The following is a 27027-nucleotide window of genomic DNA, read 5'->3' as shown; positions in this document are numbered from 1 at the left end:
GTTTCCAATATGTCTATAAATAAAGGTCTGAGGGGGAATTTAGTTAAAAATATGTGGATGCCGGTTCCTAATTTAAGCACAGCATATTAATAAAAAGTGTAACTCAGACCCACAGCAGCAATAATCGCTAAGTGAATCTAGAAGTTACAAAGTGACACCACACAAGCTGGAATGTCTTCTGGCTGATGGTGTGAGATGAAGCCCTTTGAAAACACAGCCAATGTTTATCTCACGTGTGCTGGAAGCTACCTCAGCCAGGATGATGTGAATTTGTATAACACGACCTCTTCCCGTCTCGCTTTCTCCAGTCCCTGCCAACCACAACTACAATGCTCCCTATTTATAGAGGTCTGGCCTCCGATATTAACTCTCTCCCCGGCTTCGTCTGCCATTTCCTGCCTGTAAGGAAACATGTGTGCGCTTGTTTGTGCGTGCGGTTTCACCGACAGAGAGAAGTAGTACCAGAGCTGCTTTCAGGAGCTTGTTTTTGGGAGTGAAGGGCATTAAAAGTAACAAGACGCTTAAATCTATGACCTGATTAAAGGCTTGGTTCTGTTGTGAGTCTTGAGCAGATGTGCTGTCAGCGAATAACTGCTTTGGTCCAACAAACTTAATCACAAGAAAAAAAAAAGGCAAAAACAAAACTGCAGCATTCTAGTGCGTTCATCAAATAGCAAGAACATTTTAGCATGTTACACATACAGCCGATTATACTGGCAGAAAAATAACAATTACCCAAGTGCATGTGTCCTTTTGTGTACATCAAAACTGCAGATCACCCTCCTTCAAGGCTGCAATTGAAGGAAAAGCCACTGCCTGGAACGTCCTGTTTTGCACATAAACAGTCGAGCAGCCAAGGTTTTCCTACACAAGCTGGAAAAAAAAAAACAATTCCCCCCTATCGTTTTATGATTCCAAACAGCCTCCCCCATCGACAGACCTGAGAAGAGCTATACGAAAACAGCCTGTGGGAATGACTTCAGACGATGATGTTTCGCACCTCTCAGGTCAGTGATATTCAATGTTGAGACTTCCTGCTATTCTGTTTTGACATGACGATGCTGTCGTCATCAGCTTCTTAAAATAGCAAAATCAGGGCTTTGAATCTTTTCAGTTCGAGACATATAAAGGTTTCAGATCAGTTTAAATGATCTCCTAAATTGCTTCTAAATGAACAAGCTACGTGTCGCAGCCATGTGAAATGAAAACAAGAGCACAAGATGATGAATAGATGACACAGAGAAAAATCGCAAAAACTTATCCTTAAACTGCTGTCTGGGGGATTAACAGGGGGGAAGCTCTCCCCTCTTCCTCAGCAGGGATCAGAAGAGGATGGAATAATAGAAGGGGTTCATGTCAGAAGACATGACAGTGATGACACAAATGGTGGACACAGACTGGTGAACATTATAGACGGAGCCACACCTCCTGGTGTGTGTGGTGCACGGAAAGGGCAGACATTTTCCAAAAGCAAAGTCAGTCGACCTCGATCGTGTTTCCAAAAAGACAAGAACATGAGTGCAGTTTGTTGTTTATTTCATCCTCTTACAAAGAAGACTTTCCTTCTCCTCTTGCTCCTTCACAAACATAATAGAAAACGTTCTTTTAAAAAAATATACAATGACATTAGAACTGAAAGTTGGAGCGATTCAGCGTGAAATTCAAATACACAATTTGCATATAAAGAAACTACAAAATTGACGGCTTCTTCCCGCAGTTCTTGAAAGGAGATCGTCCAGAAGGCACAGTCATTGTTCGGACGCCTCCGTAAAGCTTATTGATACTACATTCAGCAAATTCTGATATTCAGGTTTGACAACGTCGTGTTGAACAGTCAAGGTTGTTTATATGAGAAGGCAAATTTTGTTCCCATCCCCAACATATTATAGACACTCACGCTTTCTCAAACACACAAACTCGAGTATATACAGCGAATCCAGCTACTGCTACAGTTCTACAAAAGCTAACGTTAGCCGACTTTGGAAAGATCATCAGGTTTTAAGGCATTGAAGAATCGGTTAAGAATCGACTAACCCTCACTTTCCCCCTCCTGAGTTGAGCTTACTGTATGACAATAATAAACAATTAAGGTAACAGTAAGAATGTTCAAGAAGAAAAACACAAAACTTTTAAGATCCTCGTTTACCTGATCCAGAGTCTTGAGCTACTTTGTTTCATTCAAACTCAACACTCTCCCGCACCAACGTGACCACACATGGAGATGACTGTGTGAAGCAGGGTTGCAAAAGGGAAGGTACGTCAAAGGGACGTTCATCTATGCTTTAAAAGTCATTGACAAGTTAAGATAATACACAGGTCAGATTAAGTGCTGCCAGAGAACGGGAGCTGGGGATACGACACGCTCGGGGTCACGGCATATTTGCCAAAAACTAAGCTTGACAAATCTGTACTCTGAGAAAAGTTGTGGCACGTTTACCAATGGGAGTCCATCAAACCCTCTAGAACCCTATAGAACATAAGTCGATCTACTCTTTTATTTAGTGACTTAAGAGCCAGGAGGCAAGTCGCTTTGCACTCGGGCGCCGAGTAGCTCGACATGTGAAGCCAAGTCGTGTTTGGTGTGAGCGTACCTTTAAAAAGGGTGAGATTGTATTTTTGCTGAGTTGCAAAAAAATGAATGGTTCTCCACAAAAGTAGTTCAACATGTGACAAAGTTGAGCTGCAGTACAGTGGGGAAAGGTGGTAAGCTTCCTAGCCTTTGTATAAGGGCAGGGAGAGAGGTGGAAGAAGAGTAGGAGGAAGAAGAGCAGAAATACGGTAGAGGAGGATGAGGAACCACCAACAAGGCGGAGGAGATGAAAGAGGAGGAGAGTGAAAGTATAGGATGAGGAGAGAGATTTCCTCAGGTGGCAACAAGACCAACACATGAGGGCTCCGACTTTGAGCAATGTCGAACAGAGAGAGTGAATAAAAAATGATTGACAAGCGGCAAGAGAACAGTTGCATGAATAACTAGGCTGCACTAATACAGAACTACGGCCTTATTGAAATACCAAAGTACTGAGAGCAAATCTCAGGAAAAGTGAGTCAAAAGCATGAAGCTTAACGGAACTCCTGATTGAAATAAATGTCCATTAAGTTGCTTTATTGTCAAGTAGAACATGACTGATCAATTATGAAAGCCAGCTGCAACTCCACTGTCAACATGAAAGTATCCCCTAGTTCCTTTCATGGTCTTTAACTGATGAAGAAAAAAGGCATCGAGTGACACAAATGTGGCCAATCAGTAGCATCATCTGCCAATGAACGTCCCGGCTTTTTCAAATTCAGAAACATGCCAACCAGATCGAGCGTTGCTTGCAAGTATCACACAGTAGCAAAATAAAGAAACCTGTTTTCAAAACAAAATCCTTTGATGTAGCTTTTCTTACCAACTTTCAATCGTCCATCTCATTGTCCTTAGCAACCATTCGTCCATCTTCTCACACATCCAACAGCTTTCAGGCACTGACTTTGAAAAACTCCTAAGTGTTCAGTTTCTTTCGATCTGGTCCAGATCCAGCTCACCTCCGAGCTGGAAAATGTCCCTCTGTGTCCCGCATTCGCCCTTCCAGAGGGCGAGTTTACCCTGAACAATGCCTACAGGAGACCCAGGAGGAGAGTCCACGCTGCAAGCTGAGTCGCTATCCAGTTCCTCACACGAAGAATCCTCCTCACATGACATCTCCTGACGTGGCGTCAGTCCCAGGTCAGACACAGCAGTGAAATCTGATTCTGACTGAGTGAAAGAATCAGAGGACGGTGGGGGGAAGCTTGATTGGCAGCTGTCGTTGGATGAGAAACCCGGGCAGCTCAAGCTCTGAAAAGTCTGAAGTTTCTGCAACATAAAAGGAGAAATAAATGTTGGTTTGTAGAGTGGAGCGTCTCTGTTTCTGACTAAGGCTGAAAATTTGGAAGATTTCTTCAGGGTAAATTCAAACAGCACATTTCCCAGAATATTCCGGTTTCAGATTGTATTTCAGTCAAAGCAGCCAGAGGCTTTCAATTTCCTTGATGGCATGAGGACAAGTAAACAACCATGATGACTGAGTAAACAAGGGCAGAAACCACTTTGTCTACTGTCGAAAATCATTTTAGAAAACAAAACTTGTTTAGGACTTTTTGGTCAAATGCTTTCACCGTTTCTTAACATTTGTTTGTTGTGGATTTGAAAACATGACGAGCGGAGACACCAGGAAATGGACGAGTTTCTGAATCTTAAGCATCAAGGACATAAAGTGTTGCAAAGGTTGTCTTGATGACGACGACAACAGGAAAGCAAACGTGAAGCCATCGCAACAGTTTTTACATTTGTGGTCCAAAATATGGCACAAACCGAACAAGCCAACAGGCAGCCTGGCGAAAAGGCAGGTCAATGGACTCATAAACCATAGCCACTGTATTGTAAAGCGAATGATGACAGAGCTGCGAGAAGACCTACTCCATCAGCATTGTGTTTAACAACATCATACCTATCTGGTGTGACGGACACACAGTTCGATGAGGTAAATCATCCACGGAGATGGGGTCGGTTTGAGTGTGACTGAAGGGTTGTTTGTTTCTGTGCGTCCTGTGATGGGCTGGTGAGCTGTTCAAGGTGTCCCCTGCCACTTGCCTAAAGTAGCTGGGACAGGCACCAGCCCACACTTCGACATTGAATATGGAAATCATTTCAAGTCGCTAAACTTACTATTTAAGCACATTGCCACAGAAAGTCAGACGCACAATTTCAATGATTTTAGAGGAGTTATTGATCCAAAAACAAATCATAGGCCATGTTACAAAAATAGCAGGCAATTCTAGTGACGTGAAAAAACACAAAGCACACTGTGAGAATCTCTTTCTTTGAAGTCTTGGTTGGGGAATCATTGTGCAAAACCTTACATAGACTGATTGTGTTTTTCTTAGAAGGCTAATGTATTGAATTGAAGCTATTCATTGAGTTGTATAACAACGTGCTTCAATAATCTTCCACGGTGCGCAACAAAAGCAGGCAGTCCGTGGTGAAGGGGTTAATGATCTGTCGAGTGGCCCAGCAGCAGATGTTGGAGACATGGAGGTGAATAGAGATGAGGTTTTCACTGAAGCGCTTCAGCTTACGTGACAGACACCTCTAATGTTCCCTGGCAAGTGTTGGGACATCAACGCCCCCCCGCCTCACTCTCAGCTGACAGTCCAACTTTCGTGGCTTCACTTTCATCCCAGCCTGATTTCCTACGCTCCAAGTGAGAAGCACAAAACGGGACTCTTGCCGATACAGGAACTTCGGCGGGATTAACTCTAAAGAAGTCTGTTACAGGTGAAGCCTTTTTGCTATAGTGTCCTCATTGGAGTGGAAAAGTAGATTTGCTCGCCTCAGTTCTGTGTGGTATCACCCCACTACTAATTATCACAGCAGAGGAGGAGACCAAGGCAGGAGGGGGCCAGACTCCTCTTTACAATATGCTTTTTATAAAGCCAGAGTGGGAATGGGCTGGGTCAGATGGTAGTTTGGGGGGAGCATGATTACTGCTGTGTACCAAGCTCTGCCAGCTTTCTACTTCAGCAAACCCCGAAACAGATGGAATAGATCCATACACACACGCAAACCACACATAAGAGCCATTACATCATGTCTCACAGAGCCCACTACCACAATTGGGCGTGGGCGGCTTACTTTCTCACTGTAAAAGTCCAGTGTTGGAAATGAAGAGATACGGTTGTTTTGGTCAAGAAGGCATGAGGTTAAAGTTTACGTTATTGTCAAGCTCAAGATGAAAAACAGGCAATTTCATCAAACAGAATAAAATTCTGAACCCTGTGTTTGTTCAGGCTCTAACAACTGGGGCCCTCAGGGGCCGAGGAGCGATTTCATTCCATAAAAAAGACATGCAGAGAATAGATCAAAAACAGCTATAACTCCATTGGCGAGCTGCAGGCAATAACAGGCATGTGATATGGGGGAGGATAATCAATGCTTCCGTGGCTAACACGAAAACCTTGTTGAGGACTGGGAAATGCAGTGCTTTATGATGACCTCTACCAAGGAAGTTATGTTTCTGTCTGCCTGTCACTAAGAAAGTAAAGTATTTGAAGAAATAGGGAAAGGGCCAAGGAACAGATTCAGTTCAGCACTTCCAGCTGGATTTAAGAAAAATGCCACTCTAACTGCTGTTGCTCACGCAGCCAACTCCTTCAGAGCAAAAACCTGATTTAATAAAGCACATCTCATAATCAAATCAACTTTCATGTGACTGCAGCGACAAAATGTGTTACCGAGGGAATACTGCCAAACTAACGTCACTGATGGCCCAGTGATAATGGCGATTTCATCTCAGACGCGACACTTCATTGTCTCATGATGGATCTGCTTTTATACGGTCATGTGAGATGAGCTGCTTGCCGGAGCGATGTACCGTCTCAGTGCTTATTTGGTTGAAAATGTAACTGAAGAACTCAGGGTTTTCCGCACAAAATCGGTGATGTCAGAATAAGACCTGGGAGTAACCAACTTTACTGACTTGAACATGATGTATCTCACTCAATCTTCTCACAAACAATGCATACCTGCACTCTGTAGAACATAGTTTGAAACATTACAGACCACGTTCAGTCGGTTTTATTGTGGGGTTCGATTATGGGGGTGTGAGTGGTCTGTCGTCATATTTAATAAAGAAGTGCAAAGCAGCTGCAAGGATGAATCAAGATACTGTGAGTAATTGCCATACAATTGAACTAAAGTTTTAATTTTCTAGTAGTAAAGGTGAGAAGCACTTGTTGTCAGGCCGCTGCCTGCCAAACTTCCAAGTCTGTGACAGAATCAAGAGCGACTCCTCCATCAGCCAATCGAAGAACTACACTATATATAATAAAGGAGTCCTGATGTAAATATGGGTCACAATATTGACCTTAATAAACACAAATCTCTTTAATGTGTTCACAAACGTTGGTTAATGTTTCAGCCAGCCCATTACAATTGTAAAACAAGTATCAAACAGGCTGACACTAAAGACGACTACTAAGAATGAAAAAACAAACTTTCCACGCAAAGCCAAGCGTCTCCACCAAGGGCTCAATAAACAGTTGAAAGCAAAACACAAATCAAGAGATTAAGTAAACATCCTCCAGATAATTTGGGAAACAACAAGCTGGACCTCCATGGTAGTCCAGCTGAGAACCTCACAAACACACAATGAGGGCCGTTTCTCCTTAAATATATACAGACCAGGGTCAAGATAGCTGTGATGAGAAGGAAGGCGAAACATGGCAATAAAAGGCATCAATCACTTGAGTAGCACTTGCTTTGATTTATATATCAAACTGTTTTATCTCACGTACTCAAAACCAAAAAATGTGACAGTACTCCAGGCCCTGAGAACGTAGCAAGTTTTAGCACGTCATTCCATATCACACCTCACGACGCCCACCTCACTAGGTGTTCTCACAAGCCCGCAGGAGTCGGCCCACAGTTATGATCACCATGTCTGCCATCCAAGGAATGGAGCTAAGCACTGAGAGGAGGGGGATAGCTGAGCTGCTACAAGTCGGCCCAGGAGATATAAATAGAGAGGAGCAAATGAGTTTGTCAGCCAGGTTCTTTGCAGAAATATTCCACCTTTCTTCACCCTGTCATTTCTCTCCTGATTGCACCCACATACATCAACCTGGCCCCTCCATAACTTTCCACTGATTCTCAGCCATCATTCTACAAATGTGATCATCGAAAAAAAAAGAGTTGACACAATCGCCTCAGATAGCAGTTTCCTCAAGAGCCTGAGTTACGTCAACAATCTTTCAGCAAGTGACCTAGAATTTGAAGATAAAATTCCCGACATGACAGCTATCCACGCCCACCCGGGGAAGGAAAACAAACAATGGAGGGGCAAGGTGGAAAAGACCAGTTAGGGAATGAAGTGGACAGAGGAGTCAACTGATAAATGACAGACAGGAAGAGGCATTCATGGAATTTAGGGGATAGTAGTAAGTCAGTCTTGATAGCTGGTTATAGGGGAGGAAGCATGTCATCCGCTGGATTCGCATCTGCTTATGTTGATGTGACGTCAAATGTCTCACAATAATGACCCAACTAGTCTATGTGTACTTGCCAAGCATTCGGTATCTATTCAAGATTAAAGCATCACTTTTGAAAAATAATAAAATTATTTATGCCGCCACAGGGAAGGAAGTACATCATTTCTAGTGCAGTTAAGCTGATTTGTTGCCCTCTGTAGTTTGTCCAGACAGTATATTTCACTTTAAATTAAATCAGCGAAGAAAAAGACATGAATGGAAGCTTTGTAATGTTTAAGACAGGATTTCGTTCACCCGCATGAATGTGCAACACTAATGTCATTTGAAATCTTGCCGGGGAGAATTCGATTAGCGCGCAGACGCAAAATAAAAATGGCTTAATTATTGCAACAACAGCATCATTCATTGACAACAATGCCACTTTTGATTTTGTCACCAATTTCAAAAATTGGTTTGCCACTGTTAAATCGCTAGAAGGTTCTATTCTGTCGGCATCTACTGCAGGTTTACGAGACGACTGTACAGGAAACGAGAAATGATGACTTTGCATGGTAATCCGCCATCTCCCTTCAACGCTCAATCCTGCCTTCAAACATTCCTACCACAACCAGAGGTAACATAAAACTGACAATGACTGTGTATTTATGTGCGTATTGAGATTGGGATTTTTCTCTCTTTGCAGCTGGCATGGCGAGAGGAAACATGCTCGCGAGGCCCTGTTATCAAAGCCTCGTAGAACCACCCATGGCAAGGTCCTGGGGGCGGGGTGACTGGCTGGGAACACAGATCTTGGGGAAATAGCAGGGAGGAGTTTGGAGAAATACCCAATTGGGGTTACCAGTTACTCGGAAATGGAAAAGGTTTGTTTAAATTATGAGGGGAGCACATTTGACGCAGGAGATACAAGACAGGGGAGCAAATTATGCAAACAATAATCCAACCCGGGTAGCTGGGCTTAGTTCGGAGTCTTGGAAGGGTTGCCCACAGATGATGTATTTCTATGCTGTACAATATTTAACAGTAGACTGTGAAGGGTCAATGCAGACATTTCAAACATCAAAATCATGCGGCTGACTGTTCCAAATGGAGTGGACCAGCGGCACCCAATAACTGGTTCACAATGAATTGGTCAACTGTGTTTGTGGCAGGGGTAAATCGCATGGCAAAAAGGAATAGCTGGATGTCTCTCATCCATCTAGAGCTTCATTTTTCATTTGATAGTTTTAAGCCCCTTCCACATAGCACGGAAAACAGGGGGACAAGCGAGTAGACTAGTTAACTCTGTGAGGTCTCAGTGTGTTGACCCACTATCTGGGAGGGTATCAAACGGCTGTCCTGAGTATTTAGGAGCTTATAGCACTAAATACACAGTCACATCAAATCATCTTGTTGAGAAATCCAGGTAAAAAATCCACATCTCCATGAGGACCAAAGCAAGGTTTGCTTGTGTTCACATTTTGGAATTTTCAAACAAGACTTTTACCAGAAACAAAGTCTGCAGTGTGAAACCCCCCATTTGCTTGGTATTGCTGCCTGAAGGACATTTCTACGATGATGACACGAAGCACGTCCAAATAAAACCTCTTGACTAGTGTTCTGAAAAGGCATTCCAATTTTACTACTATAATACATTTCAAAACATAGCCTTGAGTTGGTCAACAAATACAACAAACACATAACCAACAAACCTGCACACTACATTTAAAACAATTGAGTTCAACTACTCCAAGGGCTTGTTTTTCAAGTCTCTTAACTGCTATTAAAGTACTTCAACAGCTCTATTTTTGTTTCAGATTAGTTGAGGAGTGATTAATTACCTCGGGCGGTTGCACGTATTCCCCTGACCTTAGGTAAAAATACCCTTTCATGTTTGTTCTTTTCACAAGGCAAACGATCTAGGCCGTGTGATTAATCAGATAGATTGCAGGGCAAAAGCCTGAGGGTGGGGAGCAGACATAAAAAAATGAAACTGCTGAGGGGTCCGAACACAAGTCCGACCCTTTAGCCAACAGAGCAAATGAAGTGATAAGCAGAGTCATGCTACTCGAAGCGTGGTGCTCGGCAGCACGACCGAACATGAGGAATGCTGCTTCGTAATGAGCACCACTCCCGCAGCTAATCGGCGGAAGATGATAGATCACGGACTATTGAAAAAGTCACATGTCAACCACACACAACAGTAGTGTGCTTAATGACAAATGGAAAAGTGATCCACATTGAAACATTAAAGATCAATAGCAATATAAGTGAGGCCCCAGTGTCCCCTCAATGGATCCACAGATCATGGCTGGAAATAAACATGCATGTTTAGTATTTCAATGTGATCATTTTACGACTCTTCACTTTTGTTAATAAAATGATGAAACAGATGAAACTGTTTCACAAATACTATGTGTTTCGAAACTTAACTGGAACTAAACCGTTTCCTAAAAAAATACATTTTACTTGTTGCCATTGTGTGTTTTCTTCTTGCAAAGTTTCCCACAGATGTGACGACAAAGCAGCCGACTGAACTGAATTATGGCACGGGGAAAGAGGAGACCTCTGCCCAACACACACACAATAGGAGCAACTTTCTCTCCATTCATCCTTCAGAAGATGTGGGGATACAGATGAACACCAAAATTGAATGAATCATCTGTTCCTTGTTCCATTATAAACATGTCTCAACAAATCATATTAAAATCCTTCATGTGCTATATTTTTCTTTTTTTTTAAGTGCAGATGATCACATGAAATGAAGTTAAGATAAATTAGAGGTGCCAGATGAAAATGAGATGAAACAAAATCTCTTACTTCCCCAAAACAACATGGCTGCGCGCTCACAAATAAGCCTTTCAAGGCATTACATGTTTTCCTTTTACCCGGAAATGTGGTGAAATATTTACACAACTGAAATTCATCACACCAGATTTTATAAGACTTCTCAAGTTCATTTTTTGAGAGGACAATAAGAACTGTGTTGCTCGAGTTGAAAGAGTAAATCAAATATATCAGAGACTTTGAAGAATTAAGGCCAAGATTAAAGACAATCTGCTGTTGATTTATGCCTAATCAGCCAATGTAAGTGATATTATAATTGTCTGTCTGTGTGCGTCTGGAACATGTGTCTTTGATTTAAACTGACCTGGGTCATCTTTGCCAAGTCCAAGGAGGGTCGCTGCTCCTGGACATCTTCTGGTCTTCTGCGCTTCATGCCAATCTTTTTGTCATTTAAAACGCATGGCTGAGACTTGCTTCTTGACAGACAACCTGAGGCCCCGACTCTCTGGCTAGCTCGCCGGCCTAACTCAGGGGTGGAGTCTGGGGAACTGGCCTCTGATGCTTCCTCGCTTTGGAGCTCTGGAAGGCTTATCTGCTCATGGGAAAGGGAAAGAGGTCTGACAAAGTGCTGCTGGCTGGATATGTGGCGTAAGCAGGGAGAGGTAGGAGAAGCTGTGAACTCGGGGTGAAGAGGAAGTCGCTGGTTAAAAAATGGCAAGTCCAGGCCTCCATCTCCAGGGGTGCTGATGTGAGAAGGTAAACTGAAGCTGGAGCTGCGCTGCATGGCGGGGTAATGCCCACCGGATAACCCTCCAGCTCCTCGCACACTCCCCCCACTGTGACATCTGCGTTTCTCCACAGCCGTCCACACTCTGGAGCCCTGGGGTCTCCAGGACGAGCGGAAGCCGCTGAACTCATCAGAGAAGGACAGGGAGCGACACTGGCGTTTGCTTGGCGGGGCAGCGGGAGCAAGGCTAGCGGCCGTAGCGGTGAGGTCGGCAGCGGATGAAATGGCGTGGGGGTTGTTGCCATCACTGAGGTCGAGATCTCTAATCAGACTCGTTATTGTGGTGGCGCTGCCCGGATCCTTGGACCAGTGCGGGCTTCTCAGCTCAGGCGTCACATCCCACAATCTGTCCAGACTTGAACCGGACTGGCAGGGAACATTCTGCTGACGGCCGCAGCTTCTGCCCAGGTTCAACCACCTGTCAGCCTCTGCAACAACCGAAACAGACAGATAAGAAATGTTTCCATATACGCAAAGAATCACTCATGTTGAGGAAAACAAACACTGCTCACTATGACAGAGGACCTTTATAAAGATGCCTTGGACCTTTTCTTTTAGCAACATACAGTTGCTGATACAATGGTGAGCAAAATGTAACCTTCATACTGAAAACACAACAGTAACAAGGTAAAAAGAAAGGGCAACAGCAACCCAACTACATAGTTCATGGTCTAAGTGTACTTGAGTGACTCTGACTATGATTGGCCTGTAGGCGTGTAACAATCCACCAAGATCAATCTACCGATTAATATGCATACGATCCTACTAGATCGATCTGATCTAAAATCAGATCAATCGATTGCAACTGCTGATCTGATACGAATGTGTTTTTCTGGACATATATAATGACAGGGTCACTTCATGTCATCGCCGTGCTCCAGAAGTAAACAGGATGCTGGAGTGAGGCGGTGAGCAAAGCCATCATTGCAGTCCAGTATTTGGAAACTTTTGCAAGAGCAGAGATGTTCTAAAAAGGTTGCCTGCTGCTTGTTGAATGGAAGGTGAAGCAACAATGTTAACAACGTTGGTTACAAATATGAAAAAAAGCAGAAAATCGGCGCTACAAAGTATAGGGCAGATATAAAATGGCTGATCAGTCTTGCGGAAAAATCTCTTCAGAGTCTATTTAAAAAAATCACTTTAAACTTAGAATGTTTGGACTACAATCAGACAAATGCTTTTACAAAATAAGGCGGTGGAACACAATGATTTAATATGCGTGTCAGGCTCTTACGATAAGAATCTGTGCAATGGTTGGCAAACAGCTTCCAATCAGTGTTGAGCAGGATTTGCATCAGTAACTGCCGCAGGGGCTCAGACTGCAAAGCCAACTGAGGTCTCAAATCCACTGTTGAACCTAAAAAGAGGCCTTGTTGCTGAACTTAGTTTGGATTAAAGAGTCCATATCTGGCAGGACTTGAGATGAAAGTAGCCGTTTAAAGACAAGAAACAATTTGAGGTGGCTCTGCCAGGATGAGAGTGTCCATCGTAGGCTAAGTGAAAGTAGACAAATCTTCAAAACGCACGTGTCCCACTTCAGGGAGGTATATGTGTACATGTACATGAGGGTGCAGGACATTGTGGATGATAGCGTGAGCTTGTATTTACAGTAGCATATCCTTTAACACAGGGGGTAATTACAGCAACAAGAACAGAGCCAAGAGAAAATGTTGACATAAGCAACAGCATATTCATTTACTGTAGCCTCCCAGGAGAGTTTCGTGCAACGTCTGCTGAAGGCAGGTGCTTCCCGACCAAGCATGAGGGTGGGGGGGTGAAGGCAGAAGTGAAATAACGAGTGTGGATTAACTATCAGTGTCCAAGACTGTTTACTTTCTCGCTCCATGATAAGAAATCTCACTGTAAGGCTTCACAGTGAAGCAAAAGCAGATGACCTACCCCCAGTTCCACAGGAGAAGAGGGTCGTCCCTCTGCTCATGGTGTGGAGCTCACGCTGTTGAGAACAAAATGTACCAATAAACTTTTGAAATGGGGAAGTATAAAATTTTACAGGCGAGCATAATAGATGCAAACAAATAACATTTTTAGTTTCATTTCTGCCTTATTGTATACGCTGAACCACAATAGATACCAAGGGTTAACCTCTAATGACCCCAGGTGACAAAGTGAACACATGTGACCCATGGAAATTATGCAACGTAAATGAGTAAAGAGTTTTCTCATTCATCTTAAATAGCTCATATCCATATATATGATCTCAATTAACACATTTCTGATCACCAATCCATTCTTATCAGCCACAGCATGATGACTACCCACCAAATTTCCACCTGGAGCAGTACCATCAAGCACGTACTGTATAATTAATAAGGCATATAGAGAAATGCCATAATTTTGGATCAGTTCAAGCCTTTATTTTCAGCACTTTGGCTTTCCAAATGAACTTGAATGAACAGAAAAAACACCAATGAGTCAGACAGCAAATAATTTGACGGTTTAGCTCAAACTTACCAGCCGACTTTCGACGTGACTGGCCCTTACATTATTGACACCCTTCTTCTTTTCCAGTGTCTTTGAGAAAATGATCACCATGGTAACACACAGCTCTGCTCCAGTCTCATTGGCCGTAGAAGAAGAAGGCTGCTGGCTGCCATCTTAGAGCTGAGGGGTCGAACAGATGAGCGGTTGGTGACCTTCCATCTGTTGAAAATGCCCTCAAAATCGTCCCGAGGATTTCCTTTGTTGCCTGAAAGAGAGATGGACGTATGCCCCCTTTAATGACCCAGGGAACTGGAATGCATATTGTTTCAAACTTTAAAGAAGAACACAGAAGAACAGAGTGCTGTACAGTTTAACAAAAGTATCATGGATAAGCATCAGCCATTCTTTGGTCTACTGGATAAAACATTAGCTGTGAGGTCCAAATCTCCTTTCAACAGAGAGACATCATTATGAAAGCTGTGTCAGATGATGCCACGGGGAAATTTCCCAGTGTGTGACGAAAACAAAATCTTCAATTTTCAACTTGTTTTCTTCTCATGTTCATGGGCCAATGGATAATGGTGAGTAATGTTGAAGTTATGATCAGGACTTTTTCTTTTTCGACACAGCTCTGTAGAGCCACTTTGCAAACTAATCGCTCTTCAAATTGCTCTTCTCCTAGAAGTTGTTCCCTTCAGAGACAAACTGACGTTAAAAACACTTTCCAAGAACTAATGTCACATTTGAATTCCACAGGGATATTTGATGTTCTCTTTCAAGTTTGCATAATGGTAAAATATTGTTTAAAATATTACCATTAAATCAATAGCGACATGAAACTTCAGCACACAATGGTGATCAATAGAGAAATGAATGTAGCAAGTGGAAATTAGATTATCCGACTAGGCACAGTCAGCATGTTGATCTTTGGGGTTGACATTAACAACAGTTTTTTTTTTTTTATTCTTCCCAGGCGAGGATGTTTACAAGGCTTGACGCTGTGTGGAAATTTTTATTTCAAAAAGCTTTGGGGTCAGAGAGTGAAACCAGGGCTGTGTGTGCTTGCTGCAGTGATGAAATCTTTCCACTGCAGCAAAGTTAGACTTGTTCTTTAATAAACACTTGCAGGGTGCAGCCAGAGAATGTGTGACAGTAAAGCAAAAGAATCAACATAACTCAACAGTAGGTCAAAAACTTCAAGACTTTACAAATATATTTGCTGTATTCACTAGACCAAATAGGGCATTTTAAATGAATAATGTAAACAAACACCTTGTGACACTACTTTGAGTCCGTTGTGACACAAAACACTACATATTTGAAACAAAAGAAGTAAAATATCTGACTACTACAGTTCTTTTCCTGCTGGAAGTGACATGGAACTTTCTTGTTCCCAAGTAAAAAACAAAAAACAAGTCCATAAACCCACATTGCAATCGCACTTATTCCAGCACCTCGACATGGACATTGAAGTTTACATTTGAAGTTTATTTATTAGCGGTTCTCCTCCAGTATTAGAGGAAATTGATATTCCTACAGAGAAATACATAATATAGAACATTGTTTATCTTTGGCTATAATGCAAATTATGTCCACAATATCGCATATACACAAAATTAAATATTGCTCTGTAACTACACCAGAGGTTTCTTGTTTTTCTGTCAACTAAATGGAATTCTTGTTCGTAACCCAAACAGAATTCAGGTCCAAACACTCGTAAAGATTTTCTTAGAAAGTACAAGGATTAAAAAAAAAAAGCCGATATGAAACTTTGCTTGAGTTTGCTCATAGATGGAAAAGTGCAGACAAATGCCGCTGCACTGAATAAAAACAGGTTAAACCTTGAGGTCATCTATTTTCATGCGGTGGTCCCGATGCTTTGTTTAGTGACAAACATGCGTACGTCCGCAACCTGGGAGACAACGAGGAAAACCCTGGCCCAGTATTTCTTTAATTTTTTTTTTGGCAGGAGTAGCGGGAGCAGCTGCGGTGACCTTGAGCCTCTCTTCCATGTGAGCCGAGCGCACACGAAAAGAGTCCAATCAGAGGGCAGCAGTCTGGTTCAGGTCCCCCATTCAAATGTAACCGTATGACAGCGTTCTGTTGCAGCTCAACACGTCAGGATAAATTGTTTTCCAGACTTAACACAACGATCACATGTGGTTCTGTGGCAGGTTGGACGTGTTTTACTTACATAACATGCTGTGAAGCAACAGAACTCAAACTTTTTATTGCATCTTGGACCAGCCTGGCGTGGGGCGTTACTACAAACCAACATGGGCTGGAGCCATGACTGGAATACAAGTCAAGCCAATAACAGCAGTTCAACAGCAAAACGAACACACACCAACGCACAGAAACAACTGCCTAAACTGCAGCAGGTTCTCACCTGCACTATAACAGCATACGACACCCACATGCCAAGTGTCTTCTTATATTTTGAGTTGTCTTGGTTTGTAGTCAAGTAGTCAAGAGTTGCAATGACAGGGACAATCATAAAAAAAGGTAATAGTCCGTTTTTCTTGGACAAACAAGCAAGATGTCCCCATGGAAAAAGAATAAAGGGTATTTTTTTTCCCCAGCCAAATCAGAGAAGTTATTTGTCAATGTATATCAAAGCAAACATAGCCGAAAACCTGTTGTAGCTTGTAAGGAGGAAACACATTTGACGCACAATCCACTTTTGTGGCCAAAATTCAGTACAGTCAAAAGGGGCTGTAAAGCTCACTATACTTTGGATGGGCAAGAGGATCACACGACTTTCTAAAGTTCTAAGACACAAACTCAGCACTTAATCAGAGATAGATTTGAATAAAATGTCTTGAACATAGCCCCATTGTTTCCCTATAGGTTGGTTAGTAGAGAATCCAGTTTGTCCGGACAAAAGCCAAAGTATGGTGCACAGGAAAAAGGAATTACAAATGTCAGCATGAAGTAATTTTATCCCCAATCCAGTAATGTCTTGTTATTTCTCTAAATCATCTCTAACCGTTCCTTCTCCCCCCACCCCATGACTACATGGAGACCATAAACATTTAGTATCCGACCAGCCCCAAACCAACAGCCAGCATATGACTCCCATTATCTCCATTTACCCCGCAGAGTCAGTGGAGCAAAACTGGGCCTCTGCAGACCTTGGTGCTGGATGTCCAATGAGTAGGGAATGTTCTTGACCAGTTAAAGATTGTTTTACTGATTAGGACCGACACTGAGTAATGGGCGAGTTGGGCAGCATACGGTTGGACAGAGACGCAAGCTAAGGCATGACGTTTCAAATTTGACAGCGCTGCTTCACTGTGTGGAGTCAGTGTCAGAACATCATGCTTGTGTGCATTAGTGTCAGTACATGCACGATGGGGGTTTTTTTTAGCATGCCTGTGCTCAGATGTGTGCTGTGACTAGCAAGGGAGGTCATGGGAGAGGGCAAACAGAGTGCGAATTCTACCCCAAGCCATGCTTACTCAATGAAGCGACCCCTCATGATGGGGAGACCAGGGTCTAATGGTGAAAAAAGTGCAGCACTTGTAATAGAGCGTGCTACGGATCAGAGAAGAATTCTCCTGCCCACGGCAAACAACAGTTGACTAGTTGGCTACACTTCAAGCAGTTTCCAGTCAGTTTGGAAAATTAGATAAACAAATGTTGGCTATAAAAACAACTGTTATATAGTTACGATTATTTTGGGTTCAAAAACAGGGAAAAAAACCTCAAGAAACGGGGAACTCCTGAAATGTTTAAGTCTGTAATAGTCTCTTGTGATTCCAGAGGAAGTCTGTTGAACTACTTATGGTTGCGTCAGTGGAGCGAGGAACACTTGGAGTTGAGAAAAAAAGGGTGTGTGAAGTTTAAAAGTGTGATTAGCTGATGCCTCCAGCCTGTTTCTCCTGTCGGCTATAGAAGAGCGGCTCCAAACTCGATTAGTTAGTACTTGCACTAAACACCTGAGTGCAAATCCTGCCAGAAGCTAAACTGTAGTGTGTGATTAATAATCATCATCTATAGACTATTTTTGACAACCCAAGCAGACTCGAGATGGACAGACTAAGATGGACATTCAGGCCCCAGTAAACCACTTTAGCAAAGAAAAGTTTTAGTTCTATTAAAATAATAGTATTTCCCTGTTGACGGCAGCAACATTCTTTGCTAAATCCTGAGCAGGAGAAATGAGAGTTCTGCCAGATTTCTGAAATACAGTTGCTGTTATTTCATATCAAAGGGTTGTAAGTGTTGTAAGACAGGACAAGTCACTCTTGACGTGTCATTGCGTTCATATTACTCTCTTGAAAGATTGCAGCGGTGAGAAATGGTGTCAGAAGTGGGATGGTCCAGCTTGTGTGTGATGTATGTAAAGAGCCCATGAGAGTACAGCATTCCGTTGTAATGGAGCGAGGCGATGACAAAGGATAATTAGACAACTGACACAACAACACGCTTCCGGTGGAGAGAGGAAATGTGTCGCAAAGTTGAGTATGTGTGGGTCAGGATCATTTCTGTGTCAAGGTAGTTCCGGCATCGATCAAACGCCAATTCAAGATGGACAACATTGTTGTGAGGAGCAAAGGGCTTACAATATCAACAACAGTCATCAGTTTTGACAGCATTGGTTCTCCAAAACACCCTTAAGCTAAGTACTTTGTGAACTTAATGAATTAAAATGTCATCACAAATCTATTTATACCAAGATATTACCAATGTCAAATCAATTATTTATTTCTGTTCAGAGCATGGAATAAAAGATGAGGCACATTTTCTGTTGAGACTGACAGGATTGGTGGGGCAAAGAAAAAGCAATCCCAATTGCAATGTGTCCAGTAGCATTCCATCAGTCAAATGAAAAATATTCCAACATTCCTTCAGAAGGTGTTTTTTCTGTCCATGCTCGAAGAGCAGAACACAGCAATTATTGTGACGAGGGTGGTGCATTTTGCGTGATTTTTAAAAGCATATTTGCGACCTAGACGTGACTAGATAACAATATGTGAAAAGACACACGCTGTATTTTAGGACTCAAAGCATGGGGAAACCATCTTCTTTTTCAGAAAATACTTCACTCCTGTTGCTATGCCGTCAGTAAATAAAACAGGTTTATGAATGCAAGTGTTGGCACCAGGCCTTGGCTTGTTGTTGGTTGGCATTGGCACCATGAAAGCTGTGGAGACCAGGGAGGGAAAAGCAGATGGTGAAAGTTTTATAAGAAGGTCAATAAATGTGGGCCTTTGTGATGTAAACGGGGGCGAAAAAAGTTTGCTTTCGATGACTGTGTTTTATTATTATTATTTACTGAGTTTTGGTTTTGATGGTTAACAGCGAGACCTGAAATAAAGAGGTTTTATTTGTCTTACCACGACGTTTATTAATACGACAGAATCTTGGCATCTAATTGATTTTGGCCAGTCAAAAGTTTAGCTTTGTTCTTCCTGTTAACAATAACTTCCCTGCACGTGCAGTGATGCTATTAAAAGTCAGATTTGAATTTATTTTTCACCTCCATGCGTGCTGTGTTTGCATGCTTGTTGATAGGTGATAAACTGCTCAATATTTATGATTGTGTGTGTATTAACAAATATGTAGGCTGCGCAGTTAGAAGAAAATGTATTAATAATTCATAAATTGTGGAGCAAGAGTTTGTTTGCTCTTCTCGTTTTAGAATCACATAATTTTGTCATTCGCTCCGGATTTCGCGCCAGAAAACAGCTTGGGCTTCACTTTTTACAAAATCGACAGCATCTAGTTGATGGCTGAATTATTTGTTTAAAATCTTTGCCTGTAACTGAGGCCCGATCATAGGAATACCCCAGCAGCAGTTGTGAACAAAGCACTGTTCAGTGTTTTAAGATTTGGCACAACAAAAACCTGACCCTTGTCGTGGTCTCAAATCTAATATATCTTTGGTCAGATTTGTGTACGCAGGGGTGCAGACAGCAGCTCTTCGTCAACAATAGCCAGTGACTCAGGAGGGCACTAGAAAGGGCAGCAGAGATAATATGGCTCCTTGCCCGGACTGTGATTTGTACAGCCGGATGAATAGACGACTATTTGGGGCCCCCTGAAGGTCTGTGACGGGGTGTTGGTGTCTGTCACCAATTGGCTCTGCCTACTGCATACTTGTGCGGAGTGCGCTTGGTGTCAAGACTTTGATCGGTGGCTGCAAAGCATTTTTTTTAACAAAAAAAAGTGGAATAAAATTTGATAGCAGATGAATGAGAAGTGGGGGAAATCCAAGTTTTATGTGAATTTAATGTAAAGTAAAAGATGACTAGTCATTTAGTCAGTTACATGTTTGATGAAGGTGGAAAATGATGTCACTGACTAAGTGGGTCAATAAGCCATGGCCATCAAAATGGGCAAAAAGCCACCTTACAAACAGAATATCATCTACAGTACAGCAATGTCACAACACTAGGTGATAAAACAGCTCCTTAGATATTGAAGCAGAAATGGATAAATGAGTCTTCCTGAAGGACATTTTTAAAGTCCTTGCAGAACGGACAGCGGAGGCGTGACAAAACACTTTCACACTTGAATGATTTTGTAGCTTTGGAGAAGTGTCATTATTTAGTGAAAGCACAGATTGTTCACTTGGGGTTAACACTCAGGCACCCCAGTGTCCCATAATAAGGCAGAGGGTCATAAAAGCAGTCTAAGGAAGGTCAAGGCATACCATTGACTCTTCCAGTCATCACCCTAGTAGTCACTGGCAGGGTAACAGGGACACTAGAGCTTCAGAAGTGCATAAACAATGAAGTAGCCATTGACTCCCACTCAATGTGTCACAGTTCTCCTCCAACTTTGCAGTGTTACACGAAATAATAACCGGGCACATAATGTAACTTGCCTTTACACCTGTAAAGGTCTAAGCAGCAGAACATGCAAAGGTGCTTCCTTTTGCAAGAGAAAGGTCTTACTTCCCTTGTGGTTGTTTGTTGCAGTTGACTAGAGAGCAGGATGATGATACCAAACAATGAGAAGGTTACATTGTGGAGCTAAAGCAGCACCTTACTGGAGAAAAGTCGGTAGTTTAGCAACCACATAAGCATTCCAACAATTTAGATTAAACTTTTAAACTTCCTATACTGTCCGTGAGAGCTGAGATAGGTGGTTTAAAATAAAATGTATTATTATATGTCGGTGTACAACACTTCATAAAATAATTAGAAAGAAATCAATACCAAAAAATGATTATCATCTGGATTACATAACATCACATGATTCAACTGATTCAACAAACACGAAAGCATCTGAATCTAGAGACGCTATATAGAAACCAGTGCCACCGCGTCACGTTCTAAGAACTCAGACGGTTTATAATGGACTAAAACTCTTTTTATGTCCATAAGTAACAAACCACTGACAGCACCACATCCTGTCAATAGGGTTTGCAGAATGAAGGCAACTGGTTTCCATACATTCAGCAGTTCAAGCGTTCGTCTGCAATGTAAAGCGAACCACGTGAAGAACACCATTCACTTAACTAGCAAAAATAACGTTTTTCTTCCTGCACTTTAAATAAATAATCATTCATAAAAAATAAGACGATGCCATAATTTAAAAGATTATTTCAGACCAATCACACTACTGTACTGCTCTGTTTTTTTCGCAATCACGAAACCATTTCAAGAAGACGTGCCTTCCAAATAAAAAACATCGATATGAAACACTTGGCATTTATTTAACACATTTGTTTAATCATGTGCTCGTAAAGTAGATATGGAGAAGTAAAAGTGTTTCATTATGATAGTTGCACAACACTCAATGCTGATGCGCGCCAATTGCAGGAAAATGACTTTGAAAATTTGTTTCACCGTTTTTGAGGCAAATAAACCAGCAACCAAACAATCTCATCCCTGTGTAAAATCCAGTAAAGCAACTTTAAAAATTAATAAATGAAAAAAAAGGAATCACGCTCTGTCCTTATCATTCGGCTCAGAGTACTTGATACATCCTTTTCTGTACGAGTAGTCATGACAACCAAACACCAAAACAGAGGATTATAATGACAACTGGTGATGAGAACAAGGCTGACGTCAAGCAGGCAGTAAAAATAATAGCTGGACAACTCTTCAACACTTTATCAGTTAGAGCTGTTTATGACGGGAAACTGGATGAATTCAGCGACCAGCGAAATCAGTGCTTTATCTATCGACAAGCGTACAGCGATCAGCATGATCAGAAAACCGTATGGTGAATAAGTTAACACGCACAGGTTCAGGTGTTTCATTTGGAATCCAGGAGGACATGTGGCCTCTTGCCCCCTGGAGTGACCCCCACATGCCACAACTCTCCATACATCAGGTGCCCCACTAATTACACTGGCCCCCTCTTATGGTTCCTTTCCTGGCTGCGCTTTTTTTTTTACCATTATCCATGAGTGCAGGGTCTGTTCTGTGCACATGAACCAGACCTCTAATCCTTTAGGGATACATTACATGGGACCCTCCAACGCTGACTTGCAATCTCTGGGAATTGTTCATGTCTGTATGAGGGTACACACTCCTCTACTGTCTCAGTGAGTCATGTAAAAAGAGACCCAAAAATAAATGAATGCAGTAGTTACGCAAGAGTTTCACTGGGGGTATATTGGTCGAGAAAGGAGCTGAGTGTATGCTTGGGTGGGAGAATTTAAGAAAAGAAAGCTGCATTCCAACAGGCCATTCATTTATTCAGGAAGAGGCTCAACCCAACATATGGACCATGCTACGGACCGGAGTATTGTGAGAGAAGCAACATTGTGATGCTTAAAGTCATACAATATTCTAAAAAGACAACGCAACAAAAAGACAATGACAAATGATCAAATTATATACCTTACAAAAAACACAACTTTTTGTATCTTGTAGTTAGTTAGTAGTAGTTTAAAAAAAAAATAATTCCCAATACTTGCCATTAAAGTCTTGACCCCACTTGTGTTAATGGATTGCGTATCTTCCTTTGGGCTGTTCTTCTGTAGGGTGCCAGGTGTATGTAAAATATACACTCCTCCACTAAATCCACAGTGGATTTACATTCAACACGTACAGCCGGAGGTTATTACACATGTCTCCATTATAATGAGAGTTAAAGCAGTGCTATTTAAAACAGGTGGGCAGATCCCAACTGTATTTCTTTGTAAGTAAGAAGGTATATATACCCCCAGCAATACAGACTGATTGAAAACATTTTAATGTGTGGTTAATTTTTGGCACCAAGTTAGACACCAAAACAGCAAAAGGTCAACCATTTTTCTGGGTGATAATCTAAACTAGAGGCACCCGTTTTGGAAAATGCATGCTTTGGTGTGTTATTTGCTGTAATGTTTACTAGTCAGCAAGGTCTTTGGCTATTAAAGCCTTGTTTCAAAAACAACCATCATGGTTGGCAAGATATTGCCATAAAAGTTGATCAGTCATTGGAGTAAAACTGCAAATATCAGTAAGTATTCACGTTGACATGGCGTGAGACCCCGATATCTCCTCTGCTTTTTTCAACAGAGAAAAGTTTAATGTACATTCTTACTGTTTCCTACAAGCAATGACACAGTAGTATAACTGTGCCTGCTGTCACAGCACTTACTCATTGTTGAAAGCAAATTCCAAACATATACAGTCTAACCATTCAGAAACTTGCAGGGCATGATGGGAAATCTGTGAAGCCAAGAATATGTGCACACTATAAATGTAACTTACCTAAACATCTGTTCATGTGTAAGCAATGCATTTAAGATGGCTAATCGCACTTTTTGTTGCCTTTCTGGTCACACAATGTTTTTTTCAGTTGCTTGTACACTCACGGTACAACTACTTCTCCTAGATTTAAGCAGCATTTCGCAACATCAGACACACAAGCTGGGGTTACACCAGGTCTTATATTTACAACAGTGATGTAAAAACAATTTCACACCACAGTTGATGCCAATTATACAAGCTTATTTTGAATGCGGCTATCGAGCTGAAGTGTTATGGAGTGATTATGCAGCCCAGAATGCTTTTCAACTTTCAAGCCGAGTCTGGAGCCTGTCTTGGGGGTTGGGGGAGTTGTTCTGGTTTATGTGAGAATGCCCCTTTTCTTTTCAACTGCAGGTCTTTGGCTCTGTGGCCTTTGAGGAGACAGACTTACAAATCTATCATGCTAATGAGCAAAGAAACAGACAATGAGGTGGAATAGCACAGAAACTTATTCTAATAAAGTCAAAAGGTATTTGCTTGCAATTTCCTGAAGCTGAATGGTTTGAGTTTCAGTACTTTCTGGCAGCAGCAGTTATGACTGCGGGTCATAGAAAAGAAAGGGAAGCCACTGAAATGAACAGAAAGAAGCATGGGGGCGCATGCATGGCTGACAATCCTTTTCTGGTAGCTTTGCATAACGCCTCGGGCCAGAGAGCAGCGAGAGAGACAGACACTGTGTTGAAGGAACTAAAAGCTTAAATGACAGCTAGAAAACAGTAAAAACGCCAGACTGAAATACAGAGAAAGACATAAAAAGGCAACGTGACTGAGAGAAGAGTGGCAGTGTGTGTGTGTGTGTGTGTGTGTGTCAGAGTGTGTGCACTGAGTGAAAGCTGTACACACAGACAGAGAAAGGACCAGTGGCTTGCTCAGCACACAGCTGCCCTCCAACAGAATGGAGCTCTAATAGGAGCTCTTTGCCAACGGCACAAAGACTTGCTAATGTGCATGTCTTACCCACACTGGAGCACACAGCAATTAAAAAAACAAGTCTTGATTATGCCCATAAATTTTGAGCATGTCTTAACAACAAGTCCAAGTACAATTCCAGTGGAACAAGTTGTGGTACAACCAAGACATCTAAACCTAAATCATTCCTGGAGGAACAGAAAAAGCAGTGTAGGAGTCCAGTGTGGCCTACACTGTCAATTGGTGATAGGTTGATGTAGACTTTTTATCATGACATAGTGCACCAAAACACACAACGTGCTGCCAACTAGGTTTGCGCAAGGTCCAAATAGTTAGTAAAAGAAAGTATAACATGAGCAGGTTGTGAGAGCATGTAACAAGCCAAGTAAAACAGAATGAACACTCAGGATTTGCGCTGAATGAGCTAAATGCTTACATTGCTGCTTTCTTACATACAGAACTTCTGTTTGGGGAAGATCTAATGTAAGTTGATGCATAACAAATACTAATGACCTGATGACATGCTTATTAATAATCAGAAAGTAGGGTGTTGTGCTGCTAATAGTCAAATACAGAAGTGGTTGATAAATGTTTAATGTGTTCCCAATTTTGAGGCCAAAACCGGGACCGGGATTATCAAATTGACTTGGTTATTGTGAAAAAAAATGACATGCTCATGTTCTGTAGGACTTCCAAGCTGCTCTGTAATTATGCTGCTGATCCAAAAACATATGGTTTACATTGGCCCTGGAAGAATGTCGTTACATTTTAATGGATCATTACAGACAGACAGTCGGCCACATGTACGCAGGAAAATAAAGAAACCAATCAGCAAATAGTAAATGTACTGGTGGCACGACTGAAAAGTTTTACTCAGCAACAGAAAGTAATTTTGTGAGGGTTTCTACATTATTGCTCAGTTGTGCAACACAAGTGATGGCTAAACATTAGTAGAATTCGCAACTTCCTCAATCATAAAAGCACAACAATAATCCCTTACGTTTCTAATTACAGAAGTTAATACCACACAAAAAAAAAACCTAAATAGGATTTCAAAGAAAATGAGGCAAAGACATTTGACATTTAAATGTAATAAAAACAATACAAATGTTGTCAGATTTACCTACTTAACTGCATTATCTGAACCATGAAGAGTGACAAGGAGTGATGGGTTAACGCCTCACAAGGAAGCCAATGTGTGGTGGAAAACTCCAAACCAAAAACTTGAGTCAAAGACCAATCACCTCTCAATGTCCTCTTGAAAGAATAGCTTCATTACTAGCACAGTTTGGTCGGCCTTCCACTAAACTGCTTTTAAATGTTGAGCTAGTTTGTTAGCCTGTAAGAAGTACTGCATTTAACTTTATTCACGTGCATGCTGAGCAAAGACCAAACAATGAAACAACCACAAACAGCTTCAGACATGCCAAAACCAACTGTCACGGCAACAGAATGTTATACAGTGGAATAAAATCACCTGGAAGCCGCTAACGGGCATCAAGTTGCTACGCAAGGGTAGCATTAGAAATCTTTAACAACTAAAATTGAAGATTCAGACAAACGCAATGACGCAGCCAGATTCAACTTCGATGTAACTTAGCAAATGTCCTACTACCTGGCCAGCAGAGCCTCGCTCGAAGTCAGGACATCTTCAACAAAGAGAAGGTGTTGTGCTCAGAGTCAACGATTCAGTCATTTCGACCCGTCAACTCTGCAGCACCAGGACGAGTGTGGGAGCAGCTGAGAGCTAACTGCTGGTACTACACTGAGGGAAACACTATGCCGGCGCAGGAACTACACAGAGGAGGGCGGGGGGAGACGAAGAAATGCATCGACATCTAAACTCGTTTTAGAAAATATGTCGGCAAAACGAATATTAAATATAACCTGCAATAAAACAATAATGGGGTTATTAAAATTCAACCGTGTGTATTATAGACCTTGTGTACAAAACACTCGATTATTGAGTGTAAGTAAAAAGTCATCCCCTGTCAAGATGGTATCGTCCAGCTAGGTCCTCCTTTACGTCGAAATGGTCACTAGGCCGTATAAAGTTATTTAAAATGCCTTTGTTGCATCAAATGTCATTCATAAAAGAAACGACCATCATCTAAAAGTGTAAATGACCATGTGAGAGTGTAATGCAATTCCCATCGGACCCCAAAGAACAACATTTTAATTATAAAAATGTAATTTACAGACACAGAGTGTCCGTTGACTGAAAAATATTATTTGATAACATTAAAAAAATCTTAAATGTCTGTGATCGATTTTATTCCTGACTTTATAAACCACTCTTGAATCTCAGTGCCAAACAGAGCTGGTCAGGATGTATGTCCCAAGCAGGAGAAATATGTGTAGAATGAGAACAGGATTTTTGCAACATGACATATCTGTCTCAAAGTGGAGTTGCTC

At 41.8% G+C, this 27027-nt stretch overlaps 1 protein-coding gene across 1 annotated transcript; it reads right to left on the bottom strand.

The window, feature by feature from the left end:
* Nucleotides 1-1515: 1515 nt before the first annotated feature.
* LOC128764548 (protein FAM53B-like) lies at nt 1516-26371 on the bottom strand. The gene is made up of 5 exons (XM_053874351.1): nt 26228-26371; nt 14033-14267; nt 13460-13514; nt 11138-11988; nt 1516-3838 (listed from the first exon to the last, which is right to left on the bottom strand). Exons 2-5 carry the CDS (start codon nt 14111-14113, stop codon nt 3494-3496), a joined length of 1332 nt encoding a protein of 443 aa, XP_053730326.1. The 5' UTR covers nt 14114-14267; nt 26228-26371; the 3' UTR covers nt 1516-3493.
* Between the last annotated feature and the right edge of the window lie 656 nt (nt 26372-27027).

Source organism: Synchiropus splendidus, chromosome 9, assembly GCF_027744825.2.
Source record: "Synchiropus splendidus isolate RoL2022-P1 chromosome 9, RoL_Sspl_1.0, whole genome shotgun sequence".
Lineage (NCBI taxonomy): Eukaryota > Metazoa > Chordata > Actinopteri > Syngnathiformes > Callionymidae > Synchiropus > Synchiropus splendidus.
Note: the sequence above shows the minus strand (reverse complement) of the source record. Positions and strands in the feature narration are given on the sequence as shown.

Coding starts and splice junctions, on each gene's coding strand:
- LOC128764548 (XM_053874351.1), bottom strand. CDS start 14,113: ATGGTGATCATTTTCTCAAAGACACTGGAAAAGAAGAAGGGTGTCAAT. Junction 13,515..14,032: donor GTCACGTCGAAAGTCGGCTG/GTAAGTTTGAGC, acceptor TGTTCTCAACAG/CGTGAGCTCCACACCATGAG. Junction 3,839..11,137: donor ACTTGGCAAAGATGACCCAG/GTCAGTTTAAAT, acceptor TTTATGTTGCAG/AAACTTCAGACTTTTCAGAG.